The sequence below is a fragment of the Rhineura floridana genome, chromosome 9 (genome assembly GCF_030035675.1).
Source record: "Rhineura floridana isolate rRhiFlo1 chromosome 9, rRhiFlo1.hap2, whole genome shotgun sequence".
In the NCBI taxonomy this organism is placed as follows: Eukaryota; Metazoa; Chordata; class Lepidosauria; order Squamata; family Rhineuridae; genus Rhineura; species Rhineura floridana.
In genome coordinates, this window is record NC_084488.1 from 65,366,318 (window position 1) to 65,390,449 (window position 24,132).

The following is a 24,132-nucleotide window of genomic DNA, read 5'->3' on the forward strand; positions in this document are numbered from 1 at the left end:
CTGCCACAGAAAATCAGTACTTAATCAGTAACAATTCACATCATGTATAGTGCCTTCAACCGATTTCAAAAGGAGAATTGAGTGCAGCTAATCCCAATGCTCTACATCACCTTTCTTTTTAAAGGTGGGAAAAGATTTGACTGTTAAAGAGCGGCCAGAGTCGGAGGAGTTCCTCTGGGAATACTTTGTAATTTGGACTTATAAACACAACATCAGAGAGAGGTTTTATAGCTTTGGCCTGGATCCAAATATTGTAACTGCTATATATCCTAACATTCCATGGGTTTCAATGGAACATCTGTGGAATGTTGGCTCTACTACAACGAGCTAAAAAAACAGACAAGATGAGATTTAGTTTCATTTCCATCCATCTGCCAGCATTATGTTACACACACAAAAATAAAAATATTTTGTTATAGTACCATGAAAGTATCAAATCACTTCAGGAAAGGTAATCAAGAATTACATTTTCTGCAACAATTCTTTCAACTTTAAAGCTGATAGACTATGTCTTTAAATTCCAAATAGAGAAGGATCACCTGTATACAAGTTCACATAATTTCCTTATACTGAAGCTTTGAAGAACAATGGGAAGTGCCATGAAATGGAAAAGTCTTGTACTGTCACCTCAAATAGGGAACATTTCAGCTTGTTAGCATAGGAACCTGCTTTATAGCGTGTCAGACCACTGGTCAATCTAAACTAGTATTACCTATACTGTACTAACTGGTCTGAACGACTCTTCAGGCCTTCAGATAGGGGACACACCCAGCCCTACCTGGAGATGCCAGGAACAGAACCTGGGACTTCTACATGCAAACCAGATGCTCTGCCACTGAGCTACAGCCCTTATCTCTAACATTCTGCTGTGTCCCTCTGTTTTCTGTGTGCCCTTTTGTTGATTATATGGATGGTTGTTTCTTCCAGCATGTATCATCTTAGGGACCTTACCCCTCATATCTCTCCCTTTCAGATGATAACTGACTGCAAGCAACCCCCTATCCCACCATACACATCAGTAACAAATGAAAATAAAAACTAAGACTAGACAAAGGGAAAACTGCAATCAAATCACACAAAAACTGTACATTACACAATCTGCTCTTGAGTATTCTCAACAGTGCTTTTTGCAGTTGCATAGAACTTTCTAAGACTTACTGATCCAGGCAGCTTAAATCTCTGACTTGTGCTCCAGATGGCCATTACTTAGGTCAAGCTGCAGATCATCATTCTGTTCAGGTCGCAGTTCCCTGGGTTAGATCTCAATTCTCCCTGTACTGTTATGTCCCTATGATTTGATATCAAAAGTTGCAACTAGATAGAACTTGGAGCCTCTTCTTAATAACTCTTGCTGTTACATCAGCCTTCCATGAACGGAGACAGCTTTCACATGCATACTGCATCCAGCTTGCCATTTGGAACCTACTGTTTTTGTGGGACCAAGCTCTCTTCTGAAATATTTCAAATGCAATTCCAAATGCAAGGCATAAAATATTTAGAAGACTTAACCAATTCAAAACATGCTGTTCTACTTGCAAGAGTTTTATGCAAGCTCTTTTACAGAACGACTATAAAATCTACTATACCACTCTGAAGTTTACCAATAGTGGTTGTCCAAGTGTTTACAGAACAACATTACCAGCTATTTCTCTACAGATAGATATGCAAAGTTGTGTACTGCTTTTTGCAAGAGACACCTGACAAAATTAACTGGAAATATTTGTCCCTGAAAACTGAACTAATATTTTATCCTGAGTGGGATCAAAAATGCTGTCTTTACATACATATCTAACTGTTTAGGGTACGGACAAACCAAAAGCCAAACTGTTTCTGCTACCATCAAATAATAGACACACACAGTGTCAGCTTGTTCTAAAATATGTAAATCATCCAATTCACTTTAAGTTTTTCCTGAAATGCATTTCTGAGGGTGTATGTTATTTGGGTGTATTTAATGTTTAACTATGATTTAAGGTGAATGAGCTCTGTAGTCCCCACTCCTGGTATGCTGCACTGGGAGTAACAAACCACAAAGCCTTGGGCTTGCCGTGTTGTCAAACCCAGATTCTTCAAACAAAACATGACCAATAGCCAAGATTTGTTTTGGTTTCTGCTCATTGTTTATTTAGAGAAAAACAAACCACAAGCCCAGGTTCAGATGACACAAAAAGGCCAAGGCTTGTGGTTTGTTGCTCCTAGTGCAGTGCAGCACAATGTGGCCAGAAGCAGATGAGGTGCAATTCAGGGACTTTTGAGCAACTGCACCAGCACACTGTTCAATCATATTAAGCCATAGTGAAATATTAGTTATGGTTTAACGAGACATGTGAACCAGACCTTTTGCCTATGCTATGTTTCATGTTTAGTTTTACAAATCCTTCAAAAATGAGGGGGGGAATCCTCTTATCACCTGGTTCCTCAAAGCAGTACATTATTTAGAGTAGACCCAGACTTTCATATGTTTTAAGCCTAATATACATAGCTTGTTATCCTATGACAATGGATAACTGACAAACATTTTGAATGCTGCCTCCCAATTTATGTTCCCATTTACAGGTATTATCAGTGGTTAGTACTATTCCCTATAGGCTCTCCATTTTTCCTTTCATTTGTCTTTCCATGTGGTCTTCCTCTATAACTCATCACACTTTTCGGTGATCGCATTTGTTCTCCAGGGCTGCAGAACTGATGGTTTCAAACTGTATTTTATTGCTTTATTGTAACACTATAATCTGCTCTGAGATCACATGATGAGGCAGAGGATACAAATCTTACAGATAAATATATTCACTGCACTGCCATTTGTCTCCAAAGTGATCGTCCAATCTAAATCTTTTAAATACCAATTACAGATTTTTTGCCAGCAAAATATTATATATAAATCAGGACCAAACAGTCTTTTACTTAGTAGAGAAGGATAAAAGAGAATGTATGGGAGATTTTGCATACTTTTGATGCTTCTAGTACATATGAAGAAACTTTAATGCTGTTCTTAGATACAAAAAAAGGCATCTGGAAATATTGAATAGCCTTTTTGTTTGAAACTCTAAAAACCTTTGATTTGGGGACAGCTTTTAAAAAATGGGTTCAAGCTATTTACTTGAATCCTAAACTGAGAATTAGCATTCACAGAACCAGATCCCGTAGAACAAAAGGCACATGACAGAGTTGTTTGTTACATGCACTTTTATTTGCTGTAGCTTTTGAACCATTAGCAATTAAAGTAAGAGAAAATAATAAGGGATTTAAAATTAATAAAAATATGGAGAAAATTTGTGCTGATTATATAATTCAAATATTAACAAATCATGTGCAATTTACCCTGGCTTTTGACACCCGAGATGTATATTTTTAGCACCCACCTTATTTTTGATATGATTTTAGGTTGCTTTTAACTGCTTTTAATGATGTACTTTAAAACTGTTGTGATCTGCCCTGGGACCTTTGGGTGAAGGGTAGGTAATTAACAGAATTACAGCTCATTGGTAGAATATACACTGAATCAACGAAAACCAGAAATTATGGGCACAAATATGACAGGTGTTTGACTACAGTTTGGGGAATGCGGGAAGAGACCCATAAGTTACCTTGGGGAAAAAATAAAAAATAAGATGAGTGATTTATACACAAAATACAAAATACTGTTGAATGAATTTGTTATATTTCTGCAGTTAATAGTAACACTGAAATTGCATGTTTAAATATTTACCAGTTAAGATATCCACTCAATAAATTAATAAATAGCCGTAAAGCAACTCAACTCAAAATATATCTGGACCATTCAAAGGTTAAGAATTAAAGAAAAAAAATTACATGATAGGGAAAGCAGGGATAGTGGTGGAAAGGTGAATTGTGTCAGTTCCAAATCTAAATTTACATTGTGTTGCAAATTGCATGAACTGGGTAACAGATTCGCTAACAGATTCAAATTCTTCCATATCATGCTTTGAGATATTCAACTTTATGGGTAAATAGCAACACTAAAGCAAAAAATAAAAATAAAAAAATGAATTAAGAGTTTCAAAACCTTATTAAATGCTACTAAGTCCAAGCCTATCCCCATTACAATAAAAAACACAAAAGCCTTACTTATCCTGTTAGCATAGTTACAATGCAATGAAACTTCTTTTAAAACAAAATTGTCATTTAATCCGACACTTGAAACATACTTTTAAAAAAAGGCATTTGCCATATAAACAAACCTCCATAGCCTTACCAGTATCTCTCTTTGTTCTTCTAGATTTTTCAGAAAGTTAGAGAATTCATGGAGGGATGCATCTGTAACATGAACAAACATCAGGTCATTGTATACCACAAAGGAAATGGAGAAATAACTAGAAATATTACATGCTGATTGCCACTCACTAACATACCTATACATCGTTCATCATCTGTTTCTGCATCACCAATACACTCAAACCTAAAGTCTCTCAGTGAATGGGCAAACTTTCTTTGGGCAGCTGAAAGATCTAAAAAGAAAAAACATGTCATTCAAAACAAGAACCTATAAGAAACAATTTGGAGTGCAATACTTAGGATTAATTTAAGTTTAATGGAAATGATCCCCTTAAGAGACTTGTAAATTATAGCATAAACGTAACAAAAGTTTAAACTGTAATACAATTTTGTGTAATTGAATTGCTCTGCCCAGAACATAAAAACTATAGGAAGCCAGCATAAATTATGCTGTGCTAAATTATGCTGGTGTAACATACCTCTATTCCAAACTCCATTCAGGAGCAGGACTACTACCGGCTAGCCAGCTGAAGCCTGCCAAAGGGAAAGCAAGCCTTTAAAGGAGAGTTTGACTTGTCCCATATTTAAGCAGAGTAACTTCCACTGGGTTGCTGAGCAAGCTACTGCACCACTTCCCTAGAATACCCATTTGGGAGGACTTAACTTGGCCTCAGAGCTGATCCCCAGTGAAGCTGGGATGGTGGACTTTAACTGGCATATCTCTGGCGGAGCTGGATTGAGGGACTTCATCCAGTTCAGCTGGAATTGTGCCTATTCCAAACTCCACTCATTCTGGTAGATCTTGGGTTTGGACTGCTCCCTAAGTAACACATAGAAATTGGCCATTACAGAAAAAAGCTACACTATAAAATCCTTGTTTAACTAGTGATGGCTCTATTCATAATAATCCAACTGTATTCTGAATTGATCTAAACTCTGTTATGAATTTAACCAGACAAAAACTTGTGGAGAAATGGTACTGAGGAATGCACATTTATACTTAGCGTTCATTAGGCTGGGCATCAAAACCTACGTGCTCTGTAGGAATCTGCACATAACTTTTTAATGTCAAATGCTTATGATTTAATATGGTTGCTCAACCAAATCACTTGACCATGAAGCCTTCTGTTTGCCTAACATCTTCTCTATTTGACTCAGATGTTTCTTGCAAACCCCTCTTACTCCCAATACGTTTGAGGGGTGATTAAATTTCCAAGTAGTTCTCTGCGATGGCTGGTACTATAGGGAAGATGTAGGCCAGATGAAACCAAACTGCAATTTCCCAGGGGGCAATACGAAAATGTGATTGCACCAGCATGACAAATCAGGAGAAAACTCTTAGAACAACAGACAGGAAAACAAATGGAGTTTTCTGAACTCTTTCTGAGAAAGCTCATGAATAGAGAGCCAATTCTAATCCAAGTAAAGGGGAGGGGGGGTTACATCATCACAACTTTTAACAACACATGCCAAATGCAAATCTTTCTGGCAGGTTTGGCATTATTTCACTTAGGCTATATTGATTTAAATGAAGGTTGGGTACAATAAATGACTGTCCAAATTTGGGTGATCTACCTAGCGTCTGCTGGAATTCTTGACCTGACCCCAGCATAGTCTTAATAAGACTCAGCATCAATTATGTTTCAATTGTTAAGAGAGTCTGAATATGTGCTCTTGCGTTGTCTGGGAGGTGGGGAGAAAGCCTATCCTGGATAGGGTTACACTCCCCTGAAAACAGCAGGTCCATAATTTGGGGGTGGCTCCTGGAATCAACCTTGTCACTTAAGGCTCAAGTACCCTTGGTGGCTAGAAGTGCCTTTTTCCATCTACAGCTTTTCACCAGCTACAGCCCCTTTTGAACAGAAGTGACTTGGCCACTATTCTCCATGCCCTGGTAAGTTCCAAACTGGATTACTGCAATGCACTCTATCAATCTCACAATTGCCATTCTCATGTTGCCAGATAAAGGATCTGGCATTCTTTGCTCTATTTCCTTATTTTCTCTTTCTCTTCAATAAGGTTTTATCCCAAAACGTCTGGCTGATGTGTGAGCAACTGTTCCCTAAGATTAAAAAAGAAAAGAAAAGGCTTTCAACCTTAATGTTGTAGACATGGGGGAAATTATTCCCTCTGAAATAATGGAGAGGAGGTATCACCTGGAATATGGAGAAAGATTCAGGCCTAGGAGAAAGGCTACGCTCCCAGAATCTCATATTAAAGTTATTTATAGTTCAACAGACATGGGTGAAATTGAGACACTTTAGAGTTATAGAGACACAAAAATTTCAATCCTGTCTGAAAGTTAGAAAGGAACTGGAATTACCCTCTCTTCTGAACATGGATGCTATAACAACAAAGTTTTCAAGGAATAGGTACATATTAATTCAAACAAAAACATGTTGGCTACCCCAGTTCATCCTTCTATGTGATTTAAAAACGGGAAGAACTGAATATGTTATAAAGAACATGTCTCAACAAAAAGTAATAGATCAGTCCCTCAACCCTGAAAGCCAAGATTCTGCCAAACTTTCATTCCACACATACAGGTTCAGATTTCATGCTGACATGTCAATTGCACACATACAGATTTTCTGTCTACTTAAAACTATTGATGTTTATCATTAGCTGGTGTTTATCAATTCACCACCTACTAATCCAAAAGCCATCAACAATGAAACACAATGAAACACAAATTCTGCAAACAACATTAATACAAACATAATTAGTTTGCATAACCAGTTGAAGTGGAATGTTTTAACTAATGTTGTGAAATGTGCATTAAAAAAGCAATGGGGAGGAGCAAGAGGTACAAGCTAAAAGAGTTTAGCAGCCAATTAGGAAGAAATGGAAAAATAATATATTCATTCTCATTGTGGTTCTCAAGCAAGAAAAGAAACCAGTAGTAAGAACAGAGAGGTGGTGCATCTGAAAAGCTATTGCTATGATAATGGAACTACAACAAATGCATTTCAGCACCAAAAACATTTCAACTAGGGGCTGTAGCCCCTGCTCACTTCGCTCGCCATCCCTGCCTACACTCCACCCTACAGCACCGCCAAGACCATCCCCCACTGCCGCGGCCAGGTGTCCCTAGCCATCCCCCTACCCTCTCACCTACCTCACCCCACATGGGTCTCAAAACCTTCCCCTTTACCTTATGGTCCTGCTGCTGCTGACTCACTCACTCACCTGCCTGCCTGCCAGGCCCCACCCTCTAGGTCTCCCATGCCACCCATCTCGTCAATGTCACTGCCTCCTCATCACCACCACCAAAGTTTGCCTCTCCTTGACCTTCTCGCCTTTAAGCATCATGCTAACTATAAACTACAGTGCAATCATGTGCCTGCACAGAAGCGTTCATGAGTAGTTGTGATGCTCACAAAAATATAATATAGTAAGATAAAAAATATTCAGCACTTGAGCCTAACAATGAAACTGGGAGGATGGAAGCTGTTTTCACTGCTCAGCATGCACACATCACACATGCACTGAATAAAGTCACTTCTGCATAATGGAGATTTGACTGTTATATAGGAGATCCATTGAGTTCCCTCAATGTTTTTGTTTCTGCATAAAAGCAACTGCAGCAGGTTCTCAATTCAACTGAAACAGTGATACTTTAATAGGGGGAGTCTGACCCTGACATCTACAGTGTTTTCCTGATCTCGAAGCCCCCACCCCAGAGCTGCTGCCTGTCTTTCAGTAAAGACAAAGGGGAAAGCACCTCATTGCCATTGTCTCACTTTGTTACTACATTTATTGTAGCTTTGTATATGCTTTTCACTGCCAAAAGCAGAGGAAATTTATGATAATAAAAGCGAAATTCTGTGAAAATTGAGATTATTTGATACTTAAGCCAATGACTACTTTCTTCAACTTGGGAACTTATACATATTGGTAAAGGTTTCTAAAACTTAACAAAATTGACACCACACAAAAGATTACTGAGCATAAATTATACAGGCACGGAACTGCCTGTATCTATAGTTAAAATGAAAAAACATGTTCCATCATGTTAAACTGCAATTACACCCCCCCAGTGCCATTCTGGTGGTTTGCATAAGCACAATTGACAATAAATATGTACAAACCTTACACCTTTGGACTCAGAAACACTTCCTTAACAAGCCTGGCAGTTTTCATGATGATATTAACAAAATTTAGGGAGAATCCACAGGTTAAAGTCAAAAAGTCGGTATAAAAACCCAGAAGTGGTTTGGACTTTCCCCCCAAGATGTTCTCCTAATTTTCCCCTTCACATTTTAAACACAAACATAAACTACAGCACTTTTAATGGTATCATTTGATAGCCCCATCATGTGAGGGGGACCTTTTGGTGTCAAGTTAAAAAACCCAGCTGTTGAATTTTAATAAATTTATAAAAAATAACATTACAGTAAATGATTATGTACTGGAACTACAATCAAAATGGCTACCGGGAGTAAATGAAGTACAAACAAGATGGCCACTGTAAAAAAAAAAATCTGAAGGTGGACTTCATGGTTCTCCCCCTTTAAGCCCAGAAACCAGCCAGGCCTAAAGAGGTGGATGGGAAAGGAGGGAGGCTTAACCATGCTTAAAAGGATGAGTGGGAAAGGGAGGAAGGCTTAGCCAGGTTTTAACTCCCCAGACTAATTCATTAGACCAGCTGTGATGTCACATGATTTACAGATAAGTGGGGCAATCCTCCTGTCAATTATGTGACATCACAATTATGTCATGTCATTGACATATGGGTTGGCCCTTCCACCCGTCAATGGGTTGACCTACAGGGTGGGAGCAAAAAAAGGTTCCCTACCCCTAACATAATTAGTCGGGGGGGTTGGCAAGATCTAAGGGTATAGGGATTGGTGAGAAATGCAAGCAGGGGTGGAGCCCCAAGTAATACTCTTTTATTTAAAATTGCTACGTGCATAAGAACTTAACTAGTTGTACATATTTTTCTGTTATTTGTACTCTGTATTTAACTTGAATGGTCATATGGCTATAATAAAGGAAGAAATTTGAAAATTCTGGATGCTTTTTCAGTTTATTTCCTCATTCTTCCTTTCAGCATGTTTGTTTTCAAATTAAGTTGAATAAATTTCTTCAAGAGTTAATTCCTGCCACTTCCCTCATAATTATATGTATGCATATACTGTTTTAATAAGAGCAAAGAGTGACAATGTAAATTACTAAGCTAATAGTTATGGACTACTACACAAAGCCTCAGGGTGACCCAGTGCACAGCAAGATAAAATTATGAAAATTAAAATGTACTACACAAGGCCTAGCTTAGTTCACTGAATTCCCTTAATGGGAATATAGAGGTCCGTTGCAGCCCAATCACATTAAGACTGACATCTTGAAACATACTTTCATGTGTAAGTCCTGCTGATCTTATAGTATTGTAATTTTTTAATAACTACGCCAGCTACCCTTCTATTTTTAATGCAACAACTAGAAGATTCACAACTCCTCAGTAGTCTTAACAGGTTCTTACTGAAATCTAAACAAACATCTCCAGCAATACTAGAATATGTAATCTGCAGTCTGGAGGGAGCTCACAGCAAACCACTCAGGGAAATGGGAATGTTTATCTAGATTCACAGATGCACTTATTATCATGAGCTTGGCTACGATTACATAGATTTTCCTCTTGATGTAAAATGGTAGAAAATACTGATTCTTCTTCGTAAGAGTTTATAATCCAATCAATATAAAAAACAGTTCATACAGACATTTTGAAAAAGGTAGCAAAAAAAGGTAGCAAGCAAACTAGCACTGTAACTGATACATTATGGGAAAATTGAAGATTTATGGGATAGTTCTTTTGAGAAGAACCAAGGGAGCAGGTGGCCGATTAAAACACAACATACTATTTCGGGAAAGTTTGTTTTTTTTAACATTTCATTATATATTTATCCATCTCAAGGGGCCAGTACAGCATAACCCTTAACCCAGACAAAGAGATCAAAGGAGTCCATAGAGTTATGTTCTCCCTTTTCCAGAGACATTCACTTTCCCATGTGAATGTGCCCCCTCCCTCAGTTGTCTTACTGTGGTTGGTTGCATTATCAACATTAAAACATGACTCCATGTTATATGGACAAGCTTCACCTCTCCCTTTTCCTCACATGCTCACTCCTCCATCTCCTCCTGCACTTCTCCAGAGTTTAGTTTCATTTTTACTTTTATCATCGTTTAAAACAACTCTAGCTATTTTAATATGCCAGCTTCATAATCCATGGTACCGAATAGGCTTCTTGTGAAAATTATCAGTTTGTTTTGAACCAGGATCCATGGCTGAAATGCAACACTAAACTGGGATTTGTTCAAAGCAAAACTAAACTCTGGCACAGTCCTCCTCACAACTATACAAAACAAGGAGAGGGGAAGGGTAGCCTGATGCTTACGCTATGGCTCATTCAGGCTTCTCCATGATGGGGAACCTCAAACCCGAGGGCCAAACTTAGCCTATCAGGCTTCCCCATTTGGCCCTTGAGGCTGTTTCGGGCAAGTTGCAGCCATCCATCCTACACTTGAGGTCATATATGATGTCAGGTGTGGGACAGGAAAGGATGGGGCTTGGCTGAAAGAGACTTTGCAAATGCTACTGACTGGCAGTGCCTGCAAAGCCCCCTGGAGCAGCTTCTGAAGCGCCCAACAATCAGCCAATGAGAGGGGAAGTCAATCCTCCTGTGTTTAGGTGCACAAGACAGCTCCCTACAGGGAACTCTCTCACCCACCCACCCACCCCAAATCCAGTGCTAAGCAGAATGGAAACTCTATTTGTATTAACTGGTCATCTGCACTGAGGTTAACTACAGTTAACACAAATTAGGGTTTGAAAGTCAGAAAGTATAAGCAATACTTTCATCATATGTGCTAGACAGGCTCCCATCTAGTGAAAGAAACCACATAAATGCCTTCTCTCCTTGCTACAAGTTTTCTATCAGCTAAGTTAGTTTCTCTCCAGTCCAAATTCTTCTTCTTCAGAGTCTGCTAGCCAATTTGAGAAATGAAATTCATTTTATATAGGTCGTATGTACAAAACCAAATCTGCTTAGATCCAGATGCTTTTGCTATAGGAAGAAATTTGCTACACAAAGCAATTTAATCAACCTAAAGGTAAATGCCTGGGTTTGCAGTCCAACATCTTATTATAAAGGAAAGTAGGACTCAAGGTTCCACTCACAACAGTATAAAACCTATATTTTAAAAGAACATAAGCAGAAGATTGAGACATGATTATACTAGCTTATGAATAACAACACTATAACAAGATAAACCTGTAGCTTGCTATGTTGTCATTCATAAAGCTGAGAGGTATGAAACAGTTTACACATTGCTTAATGTCAACTTCCATCAAGCAACAAGAAGCCATAACATATCCTAATTTGTTTTCAATTCCTTATACTTAACAAAGCTTATTTCTACATAAGAGTCCAGAGATGGGAAGAACATAAACAGACTAATTGATGGGGCCAGTGATTAGCATGGTGGTAGCCAATCTATTTGGCAAATGTGCCACATGTAAAGTCCAAAGTATGTCATCATGTCATTCTAATATGTGTGCTGTAATACACATACAGGATCCCTGCCTTAACTATCTTACCTCTCATCTTCTCAACCAGAGAGCAAGTGGCAGCAAAGCATGGAAGATGCAGGCAGGATTGGAAGCCCCAAACTATGCTTTAGGACAACGGAAAGGAACCAGGAAGTAATTGGCTGTTCACCGATATATCTGAATAAATTTGCATTTGCCCTGCAAACTAAGATTGTAAACCAAGGAGTTACAGTAGTTCGTTTGTTCAGATATAGCGGCAAATTATGATTTGCCAGAAACTAGAAGTAACCATGTGCTCTTCATGCACAAAGGGAGAAAGGAGAGCAAAAGTTCAAGGTTCTTTCCCGACTCATTCTTATAGAGCCAAACCATGGTTACACCAAGCCTATGAAACGTTTCACACATAAATGCTTAGCTGTTCCAAAGCAAGGGCCTTGTAATATTAATGTAAAGCCTACTGGTCGCAGTGCTCATTCATTTTACAAATGCCTTTCCTTCACATTCCCATCTGCTTTAATAGTGAAGACATGTTAATATAAACAGTACAAAAGGATGCTAAACAGCAGTGTGCCTGAGTACTGTTAGTATACAATTTAAAATATTTTAAACTATATATTCCTGTTCATTAAATGAAGCCGTTAGCAGTCAATGAACCTCTTACATACAATGGGGAAAAGGGAGGTGAGAGAGAAACAGAATATTTGCAACAGACAGTAAAGATATTTTGATAAATATACATGCCAGAGCATGTATTCAATATTGTTTTTCATATTTACAGTTAGAATCCTATGACTCAACTACTGAACATTTACAAGACGATGTTCAGTGTCCTTGTGCCAATAGCAGCACAACTGACAGATGCTCATTGTAAAGCACAACATTCACAAGACAGACATGTATTTTTGTGTCATGCACAGTCATAACCAAACCTTGAAGTGTTGTAGCACGTTTAAGACTTACAACAGGCTATGGTGGCATAAGCTCATGAGTGTCAGAGCCCACTGTCAGATGCCTCAAATAAAAAATATTTATTTAATTTATTAATTTATATGCCACCTTTCCTCCAAGGAGCTCAAGGTGGCATACAAGCTTTTCCTTCTCTCCCTTGTATCCTCACAACAACTCTGTGAGGCAGGTTAGTTGAGAGATAGTGACTGGCCCAAGGTCACCCTGTGGGCTTCATGCCTAAGCTTGGATTTGGACCCTGTTCTCCCAAGCCCTAGTCCAACACTAACCATTACACCACACTGGTCTGAGGCCTATAGTGCAATTGTCTGCATGTCTACTCAGAAGTAAATCCGACTATATTCAATGGGGCTTACTCACAGGTAAGTGTGGATAGCATTGCAGGTCTAATAAACAAATTCAGATGTCACCATCTTTATGTGACTCTTATAAAGTCTACTATTTACAGAAACATATCAGCAGAAAACAAACTGAGGAACTCCTGCTTGAAATGATCACTCCACTGAGAATTCTATCAGCTACCAGTGAAGCTCTTCTTTAATATTACAGCCGAGGTTGAAAAAGTATCTATTTTTCTTCAGGACTAAGAGATCTGAGATATAGGTGACTTCACTCAGATCATCTGTTTTAACTTTGTTCCCAAAACATTCCAACCTCTAAACAACAATAGATTAAAACTAAGGCAACTGTATTCAGACAGACGCCTACAAAGTTGAGGCAATGCAATGGGCATCTTGGAATTGTTGCATTTACTGGCATGAGCCTAGAGAGGCCCATTGTAACTTCAAGTTTAGCAACAACACTTACCTATAACCTGATTCAGAGCCTGCATTAACAGACTTTTGTATTGTCAATCAATTTATTTTGCATATTTATTCATATAATAAGGGTGAGATATAAATCTAATGAATAAACAAATAAAATATGAGTGCTCTATAGAGGAATGCAAGTGGTTCCTATCACATATGCACAAACACCCTACATTATATATTGTCAATTCTGAAAACTTAAATGTCATAATCAGTTTCAACCACAAATTGGGAACCTGCTTCCAACAACAGGTTGGTATAAACAAGTTTTGTCAAACCACATTTTTGTCAGTCTAAAAGATATGATCTGTCTATTATATTTCAGCAGTGCAGACTATCATCACTTAGTCATATGAAATATATTTATACTTGTAAAACTCTAAATACCCTATGACTAGAGATGGAAAAAACATTCAACTGCATTTTTGTCCTGCACTGTCCAGAACTACCCTTTATGTTTTTTCTATGCATACAGTATTTGCTTCCTCCCAGAATGGCAGGCTCTAGTCTTTAATTATTTCTTCTTGATAAATGTCACACAATTGCACCCAGAACACTGCGATATATCTGATGCATGTTGCCAGTTTATTACAAAGAAAATAAAAGAAAAAGAAAAGGATGGTGAAGTGAAACCTTAAGACAGAATTATGAAACAGAAAGGTTCTACAATTGAAAAGTAGCTTGTTTCAAGGTTCTGCTGAAAAAAAATAACAGGGAAAATAAGTTGTGCAGTCAAATTGGTAATAGAGATACAATGGCACAAATTCACTGTTTTGTTTTTAATGTGGCGTCACAAGAAAGGAAGGTAGGGAAATGGACAAAAAGTTATTATTATTATTAAATTTTATTTATACCCCGCCTTTCGGCCAAAGGCCCTCAAGGCAGCTTACAAAAAAACAACACAGGTATAAAAATACAATATAAAAATACAATAAAAGCAATACAATTTACAAAAATTAAATTAAATAAATAAGTTGGGCAAATGTGTCTTCAGTCTAAAAGGAAAAAGTCTGTCTCTCTTTAGTACAGTGCAAGCTTTTACACTGAAACAAGAAAGAGTCAAATGATACTTCATAGGATATGGCATGGACCACATTAGTTTGACATACATCTTTCTGTAGGAGACTTAGTGGAAAAACTGATGGCTGAATGTACACTCAGTATATTCCTAAATTTCCTACTTTGGCTAGGATGTGTCCAGCAAATAGCTGTGCAACCTGTACTTTGTCTCAAATGGTGTTCCTGATTAGGGCTCTGCTTCAGTTTTATTAATGGGGGGGAGTAGCACATAAAGAGAGCCAGTGTGGCGTAGTGGTTTGAGTGTTGGACTACGACCTGGGAGACCAGGGTTCAAATCCCCACACAGCCATGAAGCACACTGGGTGACCGTGGGCCAGTCACTGCCTCTCATCCTCAGAGGAAGGCAATGGTAAACCACCTCTGAATACCGCTTACCATGAAAACCTTCTTCATAGGGTCGCCATAAGTCAGAATTCACTTGGAGGCAGTACATTTTCATTTAGCACATCAAAGAGCAGTGCTATTTTTTCCACAATGCCTTGACAATGTCTATCCTAACATGAATGTCTTGCCACCTGAAACAATGAACTGGAGCACTTTCCCATAAGAATATGTCCTTACAAGGAGGCATTATAATCTGTCATTTCTCTTGGATTGTATTTCTAGTCATTCTACTGAACACTCCATCTACAGCAAGGATGGGGAGCTTTTTACAGCCTGAGGGCCACATCCCCATCTGGGCAACCTTCCAGGGGAGGACAGGACCAGAAAAAAGAATGGGCAGAGCAACAAAAGTAAATTTTAGCTGTGTACAGTAGGATAGCAACATGCATTACCTGAGTTCAAGGACATATTTGAGACAGCCAAAACGAAAATCAAATCAGGGCCATTGGGATGCATGGAGCCTGGGAAGCATTCCAAGGGCCATAGAGAAAGCCCTGAAGGGCAACATTTGGGCCCTGGACCTGAGGTTCCTCACTCCTGATCAAGATCAACACACAAAACACAGTACAAGAACAGAAAAGGCAAGTGAGATTTTTTGTAAAAGTCCAGATTATCATCAAAAGAAATGCAACAGGAAATGGTGAGGATGTAAACTTAAAACATGCAAACATTTATTGACTTCTTCTTTTGACGCATTTTCCGGATTCTTCCGCCTTACATTTTCAGCCTTTTCTTAGGGTTCTACTTCCAAAATTCAAACCCAAACTTTCTAGTCATTGTACCACTCTTAGATGCCTTTAAGTTAAAAATTGTGAAATTAAATCGTAAGGAGTGCAAGCAGGCATGGATCACATTCCACTCTTTGGTCAAGTTATAATGGCATGGCATTTGTAAACAAGTTGCTTCATATTCTGCCTAGCCAAGTAGAACAAAAACTACTAAGAGGTCACCATCTTTCCTGATGATCTGATACTAGTGGTTCTCACTTGCTGAAAGAGGAAAGTATATGCTATTCCAAAGCTGTAGTAAGAGCTAAATAAAGAACTTTCTACATGAACACTAAAGCAGAACAAAAAGTAGTTGTAGGAGGTTGTCTGTCAGGTCACTACAGCTGACCAAGTTCTCAGTGTGGTTAACCACATTTTACTCAAATTACACAGATGGCAAGTTTTAGCAAAATCCTATTTAAGTTCAAATCACTTTTTAGCTAGTCTGATAATGGTGCTTTTTACAGACTTGCACTTTTTGAAGGACAATGTTTTACTTCCCTTTTCAACTCTCTAACTTAAGATTTTAAAAACAAATACTTTAGGTATGTTTGCAAAGCTTTCAAAGGCTTTATCATTCACAGCCTAAAAGTCCAACTACCACAGAAGTTTTTCCTGGTGGATTGTTGCACAAACCTTTAACTCAGAAACAATGTTATCTTTCATAACGGGGGGGGGGGGAATAGCTAGCAAAGTAAATAGAACGTTTGGGTACGGATGCTTAGGTTGATGCATTTTCCCCATTATCACTACTCCATCTCCAATGAGATCAGGTGCAGTCCTTGGACTCTTACACTTCCTGCCTTGCTCCTGCCCAACTCCCCTTCCTCACCACTTTGAAATGTGAACACAGAACCTGAAAGGAAACATTTGAAGCCAAGGCCCACTCCTGACCACACTGTGGAATGAAACCAGCTGAACTTCCACAGGTAAAGTGGGTGATAGACCAGCAGTAGAGGCAGGGAGGGCCTCTTCTTCCTTTTAACATTCTCAGGGGAAAAGGAGTGGTGAAGCAAAAACAAAGATTTTTTTTTAATATACCTATCTCTAGATAGGAGATTTCTGTAAGGTAAATCGGTAAGAAATAAGAAAGCAGTGAACTTGAGGATATGTGGTTGTTTCCTGAGTTTAACAACAAGAAGTGACCAAACATTTAAGGAATAAACCAATTGACTGGATGCATAGTTTTTGACCCTAGGAACTGAGGGTTGTAATCTACAGAATTCCTACGCCATGCAAAACAGTGCTATAACAGGAAAGAACCTTCCATGTGAAATAGTTCTGCACATAAGCTATTGTTCAGAATTATTTAGTGAATAATTCATATTTATAGAAATCACACCTAATAATGTTAAAATATGTAATTCTTCATTAAACAATTTTAAAGTTTACAGTTAACAAATGTGTATTTGTATAAATGTACATTGATTTACAGTCTGGATTTCCTATGAATGTCCAGCCTTGATCGCCACAGTTTCCTTAGCCACTTCACCTTCACCCCTAGTCTCTGTGGCTAATCTGGTCCCGAGAACTGCTGCTGCCTGCATTTGCTGCCCGATGAGGTCTGTGAAACATGACAGCAGTGGCAGCCCGAAGGCACAAGAAGTCACGAACAGAATCTTGAAGACAGGCAGTTCACTTTAGCCCCTTTGTTAATTGTGTGAAAGGGATCCACAAGACAGAGCTACACCACTAGCCCTGCCTCCAAGGTCCCCCAGCTTCAACCTTCTGCTCCCAACATTCAAGTATTTGATTATGGACGCATAAAAAGGGGAATCCTTGTCACAGAGAGGTCTGTGTATGTTGGCATGTCCCAGCAAATGTGTGGCTATTATGTAGGGCAGGGGTACAATCTTGGGGCCAGACTGATTAACACAGGAAGGGGCATTTCAGTTCATGTTAACTGCAGCTAGTTTTACTCAAAGAACTGTATCAAGATGGAGCAACAGAACCAACAGCATCAAGGGGCAAACAGAGTTTACCAAAGCAGGAACTGGAACAACGAACGAGGTTACAGGGCAGAAATGGGAAACCTGTTGTTGGACTACAACACTCATCATCCCTAATTACTGGGCATGCTGCCTTGGCCTGAAGGGAGTTGAAGTCCAACAACTTCTGGAGTGCCAATTAGAGTAGCTCTCCAGAGCTCCAGACAGGAGTCTTTTTCCACCCTACCTGGAGCCACTAGGGACCTTTTGCTTGCAAAGCTATGGCACCAAGCTGCGGCCACTTGAAAGTTATGGGTACAAACAGAACTTTATTATACCGACTGCTGATATAGACAAGCAGTCTAAACAAGATAATTCTTCCATAAACAACCAGCAATTCCGCTAAATGATGATTTTGTAACAGATACAAGGTATGATCCACTAAGTGTGCTAAAGTGATCCCCTTTACTGTCAATGCCAGCAGCTAAGCCCTGACAAATGTCAGTCCTATCCTGAAACAGGGATATTGACTAGTCCCAAGGAGCATCAGTGTCTATTGCACAGTCTGTGGACCATGTAGCATCTGGATTCCAGATACTGTATGCCTGGTGTCTGATGAGACTGAAGAGACAGGGCTGTACAGCATAGCAAATTTGGGACTATCAGACACTAATTAATTTTTAGAAGTCTCCCTTTAAACTTTTGGGAAAGAACTTGTTCAATCCTTCTGCAGCCCTTGTGCTTCCACCTTCTGCAACTCTAAACAATGATAAAAATAAGCTAATGTTGATTTGTATTACTTTAATATAACAGAAATTCACCCTTCCCTTCCTATTGTATTCAGACCTACTTAGAGCGAACAGTCATGCTGCATGGCTAGTGTAAATAACCATATGGTGATTGTATATAACAATTATCTAAATTATGTGTCACTGTAAAACATCCTTTTAATTATCTTATAGAAAGCTTGTAGAAGCTCCACCTGCTTATATATTTGAAAATAAACATATCTGTTCTCCATACAGGAAAACAATGCATTTATCTTTTTAATGCTTATTTGAACATAGCCTTACAATGCGACAGATCTTGATGAAATTAATAGTTCATAATCAGGCAGTTTTTAAGTTCAAATCCCTATTGATTACATTTATATTTTTACATAACATTAATATTCTATAGTGTTTGTACACAACTTTCTCTATTGTCTCTAAAACAGAGATCACTTATTAATATTTATATAGCTATTCTTTTTTTTTTTTTTTCAATAATTTTTATTCAGATTTTCATAAAACATACAAGACAAAATCATAGAACATTCAAAGACAAAAAACAAAATCAAAAATAGTTAAACAAAAAGAAAAAAAGAAAAAAAAAAAACAAAAATAAAAAATAAAGAGTAAAATATTGACTTCCCATTTGTCAAAGATCAAATCAGTTATAAGTCTATAATATATAACAATCCTGTCTCTTAAGTCATATTATAAAATCACTTTCCTCCATTAGTTATCTTACTTAATCATCAAATCTCATAAACATTACTTTATTCTTTCCACAAAAAGTCAAAGAGAGGTTTCAATTCTTTAAGAAATATATCTATCAATTTTTTTTTCCAGATAAGCATATCGATTAATCCATCTCATTACTAATTATGATAATCTTATTGTCATAACCATAGTCAAAATAAACATTTCAATTAATCCATCACATCAGAATCTGTTAGGTTCAGTAATTTCAGTAGCCATTGTTCTATTATCCCTATTAGTTCCATTTTCCATCTTCCATCTTCAGTAGTCTTGTTAAGTCCAGTAATTTCAGTATCCAATCTTCCATTATCAGTATTCCATAATAATCTTGCTGTCAAAGCCATAGTCATATAGTAAGAGTCTGATGGGAATTACCTCTATCCCAAATATTTTCTTGCCATCCATTCTGAATAGGTTGCTGAAATACTGCTGTAAAATCATATCTCTGTTCTTTTTTTCAAAATACACTGGGTCATCTCTTGAAAGTTTTTCCATTGTCACATGGCTGCAGTTAATTCCATAGATTTTCTCTATATTGGGCTCCATCACATCATTCCAGTCCAGAAGATTATCCATGCCATTGATAACTTTATCTCTAGAATCTTCATTAATTTCTTCAGAGATAACATTGAGTTCCAAACAATAGATTTTATTTCTAAAGTCCATAGACTCCAAATCTTGTTCCTGTTCCACGTTTGTTCCAATCTCCGGGATCTCCTCTCTCACAGGGACCCCTGTTCCAGTCTCCAGGGTCTCCTCTCTCACAGGGACCCCTGTTCCAGTCTCCAGGGTCTCCTCTCTCACAAGGACCCCTATGTCTTTAATCTCCTGTGTCTCCAAACAATAGATTTTGTTTCTAAAGTCCATAGACTCCAAATCTTTTTCCTGTTCCACGTTTGTTCCAATCTCCGGGGTCTCCTCTCTCACAGGGACCCCTTCCAGGGTCACCTCTCTCACAGGGACCCCTATATCTTTAATCTCCTGCTTCATTTTACTCAATTCAATTTTCAACTCCTTACAACCCTGTCGCAGGTTTTGTTTCGTTATCTCAATCTCATCCATTATTTTCTGAAACATAGTTATTTCCAGCTTCTCAGCCACTTTCTTAATTGCCATTTTAAAAGAAAAATATAGGAAAACCACTTCTTATTTCAGCAACAATTGGGTTAATACTCCAAACTTGGTGACATCACAGTATAAACAGAGCAGACAGCCTTATCTCTCCATGCTTAAGTAAACAAAATGCAGTTCCCAGGATCGAAACAATTAATGGCGGTCGTCAGGAAACAGATTCGTCAAAATAAAATAGACCAAAAAGAGAGTAGTCTCAGACAATATAATATTCTTCAAAATAAAAATCTGGAATAGAAATCCCTCTTCTGTGTATATCTTTAGAATGCAAATCCAGGACAGCTTTTTGCAACAAAAACAGAGATAAGCTATTAATTAGTGAGTAGCAGAGAGAAGTTATGGCTCCCCAGTGAGATGTCAAAAACCGATCAATCTGGCAAATCTCTTTTAAACAGCAACAATTTAAGTCAAGTAAAAGAAAAATATAGAAAGAAGGGTGCTTGCCTGTTAGTGCGTTCTCTCTTAGAAGATAAGATGAACGTTCGCTTTATCAGATAGAGCTTGTTGTTGAAAATCCGTCCCACCTTCGTCGGCTGGACCTCGTCCCATAAATTAATGAGATCTGGTCGTCCCAACAAAAATAGGCTTTGAGGTTAATCTCTTCGTTTCTCCCTACCCGGGAGAAGTTTAATCAGTCAAAAAAAAAAAAATCTGACTGATATATCTGAATAAGCTTCTTTTGAGGCAGGAGCCCGTCTCAAAAGCAGGCACAGGCTAAGTCACCCTTCCCGGAAGAATATATAGCTATTCTGATATATGAAGTGCTTTATCATTCTTACCTACTTTCAGAAATATGCTGGGATGACTTAGTTCAAGGCTACCCAATGAAGCGTTAGACAAGCAGAGGCCTGAACTCAGTTTCTCAAAGGCAAGCTTTCTATGCACAGCACCATATTCACCATAGAGTAATCTTCTAAGACACACTTTATTGCAGCCTCAAATGTATAAATCCCTTAGACAACGACCCTATATGCACTTACCTTATAGACATTGAACCCAAAGGAACATACTATTGCACAGGATTGATTTCTCTGTTAGTTTTGAAGTAACATGTCTGTGGCCTAGTTCGATCACCAACACTAAACCATCGTTTATTAAACCATGGCTTAGTGTTATGTGTAAACTCAGTCCAGCAACCTAACTATAGTTAAAGGTCACTCTTTAACCAAGGTTTGTAGTTGGTTTATAAACCTTACTCAATGTTAACCACAGCTTAGTATTATGTACAAATCTGGACCCCTCCTTAATTATAGTTAAGGAGACTTCACCACTCAATAACTACAGAGCCATGAGAAGAAGAAAAATTCAAACTGCTGTCAAGTCCTGGCTGCTCTCATTGGTGCGTTTAACTATTCTGAATGCAACAAAATAAACCGAGGTTTAAGTGATCATCTGCCAGACACCTAACGATTAACCACTATTAACCTTTAACCATAGTTTAGTGTTGTTATTACTAATAACAATAACAACAATAACAAATTTATTTATTACACATTCTTCACCAGCAGGTCTCAGGGTGGGTACCATTTAAAATTCAATATTAAAAATAGTTAAAACAGTCAATGGAATAGGGTGGGTCCTGAACACACATATCAGGTGTCAAAAGCTAAGGTAAAGAGATGTGTCTTCAGCATATGGTGGAAACTATATAATGAAAGTTCCAGATGCACCTCTGTGGTTGGAAATTCCACAACCTAGGTGCTGCCACAGCAAATGCCCTCTCCTGGGCCACTGCCATTCAAAGGTTTGAGGGCAGCAGAACTACCAAGGGGTCCTCCTCTGCCAATCTTAACACTCAAGAGGGTCTGGAGGGAAGAAGGCAGTCTTTCAGCTATTTGGGATCTAAGTCATTTAGAGCTTTAAATACTAATGTGAGTACCTTGAATTGGGCCCAAAAACAAAATGGCAACCAGTGCAGCTGCTTTAAAACGGGTTATATTAATTCTAAAGGCCACTACATTTTGGACAAGTGAAAGTTTCCCAGTCATCTTCAAGGGCAACTCCACGTGGAGTGCATTTTAATTATTCAATGTGGAAGTTACTAGGGCATGGAGTACCATGACCAAGTAATTTCTATCCAAAAGGGGCTGTAATTGACAAACCTGCCAGAACTGGAAAAAGGCACTCCTAGCCACTGAGGCACTCAGGAGACAACACTGAATCCAGGAATACCTGCTCCTTCCAGGGGAGTGCAGACCCATCCAGAAGAGATCAACTCCCCACCTCTTAGACTCAAGAACCTGGAACAAACAGCACCCCTGTCTTTTCAGAATTCAGCTTCAATTTGTTGGCCCACATCTTGCCCATCACTGCCTCCAAGCACCTGTCTAGCACCTCAGCCACCACTCCTGATTGAGATGGAACAGAGAGACAGAGCTGGGTGTCATCTGCATAGTGGTGACACTTCACTCCAAATCTTCTGACAACAGCTCCCAGAGGCTTCATATAGATGTTAAATAGCATGGGGGACGGGATGGAACCCTGCAGGACATCATAGAACGGCTCCCAGGGTGTTGAACAGTGAGCCCCTTAACTACTTCCTGGAAACGGCCCCGTGGGTGGGAACTCAGACACTGAAGTCCAGCTTAGCACTGTGTGAACCAGGCCAATGTCTCAGTTGTTTGAGGGACGGAGGTAATCTTCATACAAACACATTTTGAAAAAGTAAAACTTGTTTTAAAAAGTATTTTGCTCATTCCAAAAGAGAAAACATTATATGGGAATTTTTTTCTTGCCAGTCTATCCCCCCCATTCCAAGGTTTTCATCATAAGAGGAAGAGGAGATGGAGTGCTTGAGGGAAAGAATGTGTTTTTTCCCCCAATTGTTTTTATAGTATAAGATATCAAACCAAGATAATGCATACAACAGATGCTTCCATGAGGCACTGACAGGTGATGAACTCATTCAGGCACTCCAGCCACTAAAGGCAATCTGGCACTGCTACACAAACAAAAAAGGCGGCACAATCCAAAGAGATCAGTGGCTCCATGTCAACAAATGACATCCAGAAGGGAGAGATTTAATTTACTTGAAATCTACAGTTGTGAATATTTCCATTTCATATATTGTTAGTTATAGTTACAGCAACTATAAAAGCTTCCAGCATAACTATGAAGATGCCACTGCCACATAACTGAAGTTAAGAACTGCTTAGACAAATAGTTATTGCAGTAATATTTCCTTTTGTACATGTAAATACAAATACACTCATATGCTGACAGGCAATATATGAATGACGTTGCAAGAGTTTTGACAGAACAACAAGTGAGCCTAGCCTCATGCAATGAGTCAGAGAGAAAACCAAACCTTTAACAATTGCCAGCTGATAATGCAGCTTTATTGCTTCCAATCCCTTGTATGTAGTTCTCATAAATAGGTTATGAAGCAATTTAGCATGCACAACTTTTGGCTCTCAAAACCTCCAGGGAAGAAAGCAACAATGCGAGTAAAAGGATTATATAAGAAGGCTATAGCTATGCAGGCTACCACTTAGGCTACAATAGCACCATTCACCTAAAGACTGGGGTAGAAAGATCTGCAGAATTAATGCCAAAATGTCATTATTTGGAGAGGGGGAACCTTCAGAAATAAAGACTGTCATCATGCAAGCACAATGAAAGCAATCATTCTTTTATTATTTTATATTCCATTTTTCATGTATATTCAGCATTTTATATCCCAAGGTAAAAAGCATGAGAAAAATTATTGGGGGGGGGGAAGAGATCTGAGATTCAGCATTGTTGCAAAAGAATTTGGGA

The 24,132-nt window shown here is 38.5% G+C and overlaps 1 protein-coding gene across 3 annotated transcripts in view; it reads right to left on the minus strand.

Annotated features, from left to right (window-relative positions):
* The window catches only part of ARHGAP10 (Rho GTPase activating protein 10), a 199,236-nt gene that overhangs the window by 147,681 nt on the left and 27,423 nt on the right, over positions 1–24,132 (minus strand). For 2 of the 3 annotated variants that reach the window (XM_061584721.1, XM_061584719.1), the window contains exons 2-3: positions 4,374–4,469; positions 4,217–4,278 (exon numbers count right to left, since the gene is read on the minus strand). In XM_061584721.1, the coding sequence (XP_061440705.1) occupies positions 4,217–4,278; positions 4,374–4,469 (158 nt within the window). The remainder of the gene's footprint in view (positions 1–4,216; positions 4,279–4,373; positions 4,470–24,132) is intronic. The other variant, XM_061584720.1, reaches the window with a different exon arrangement.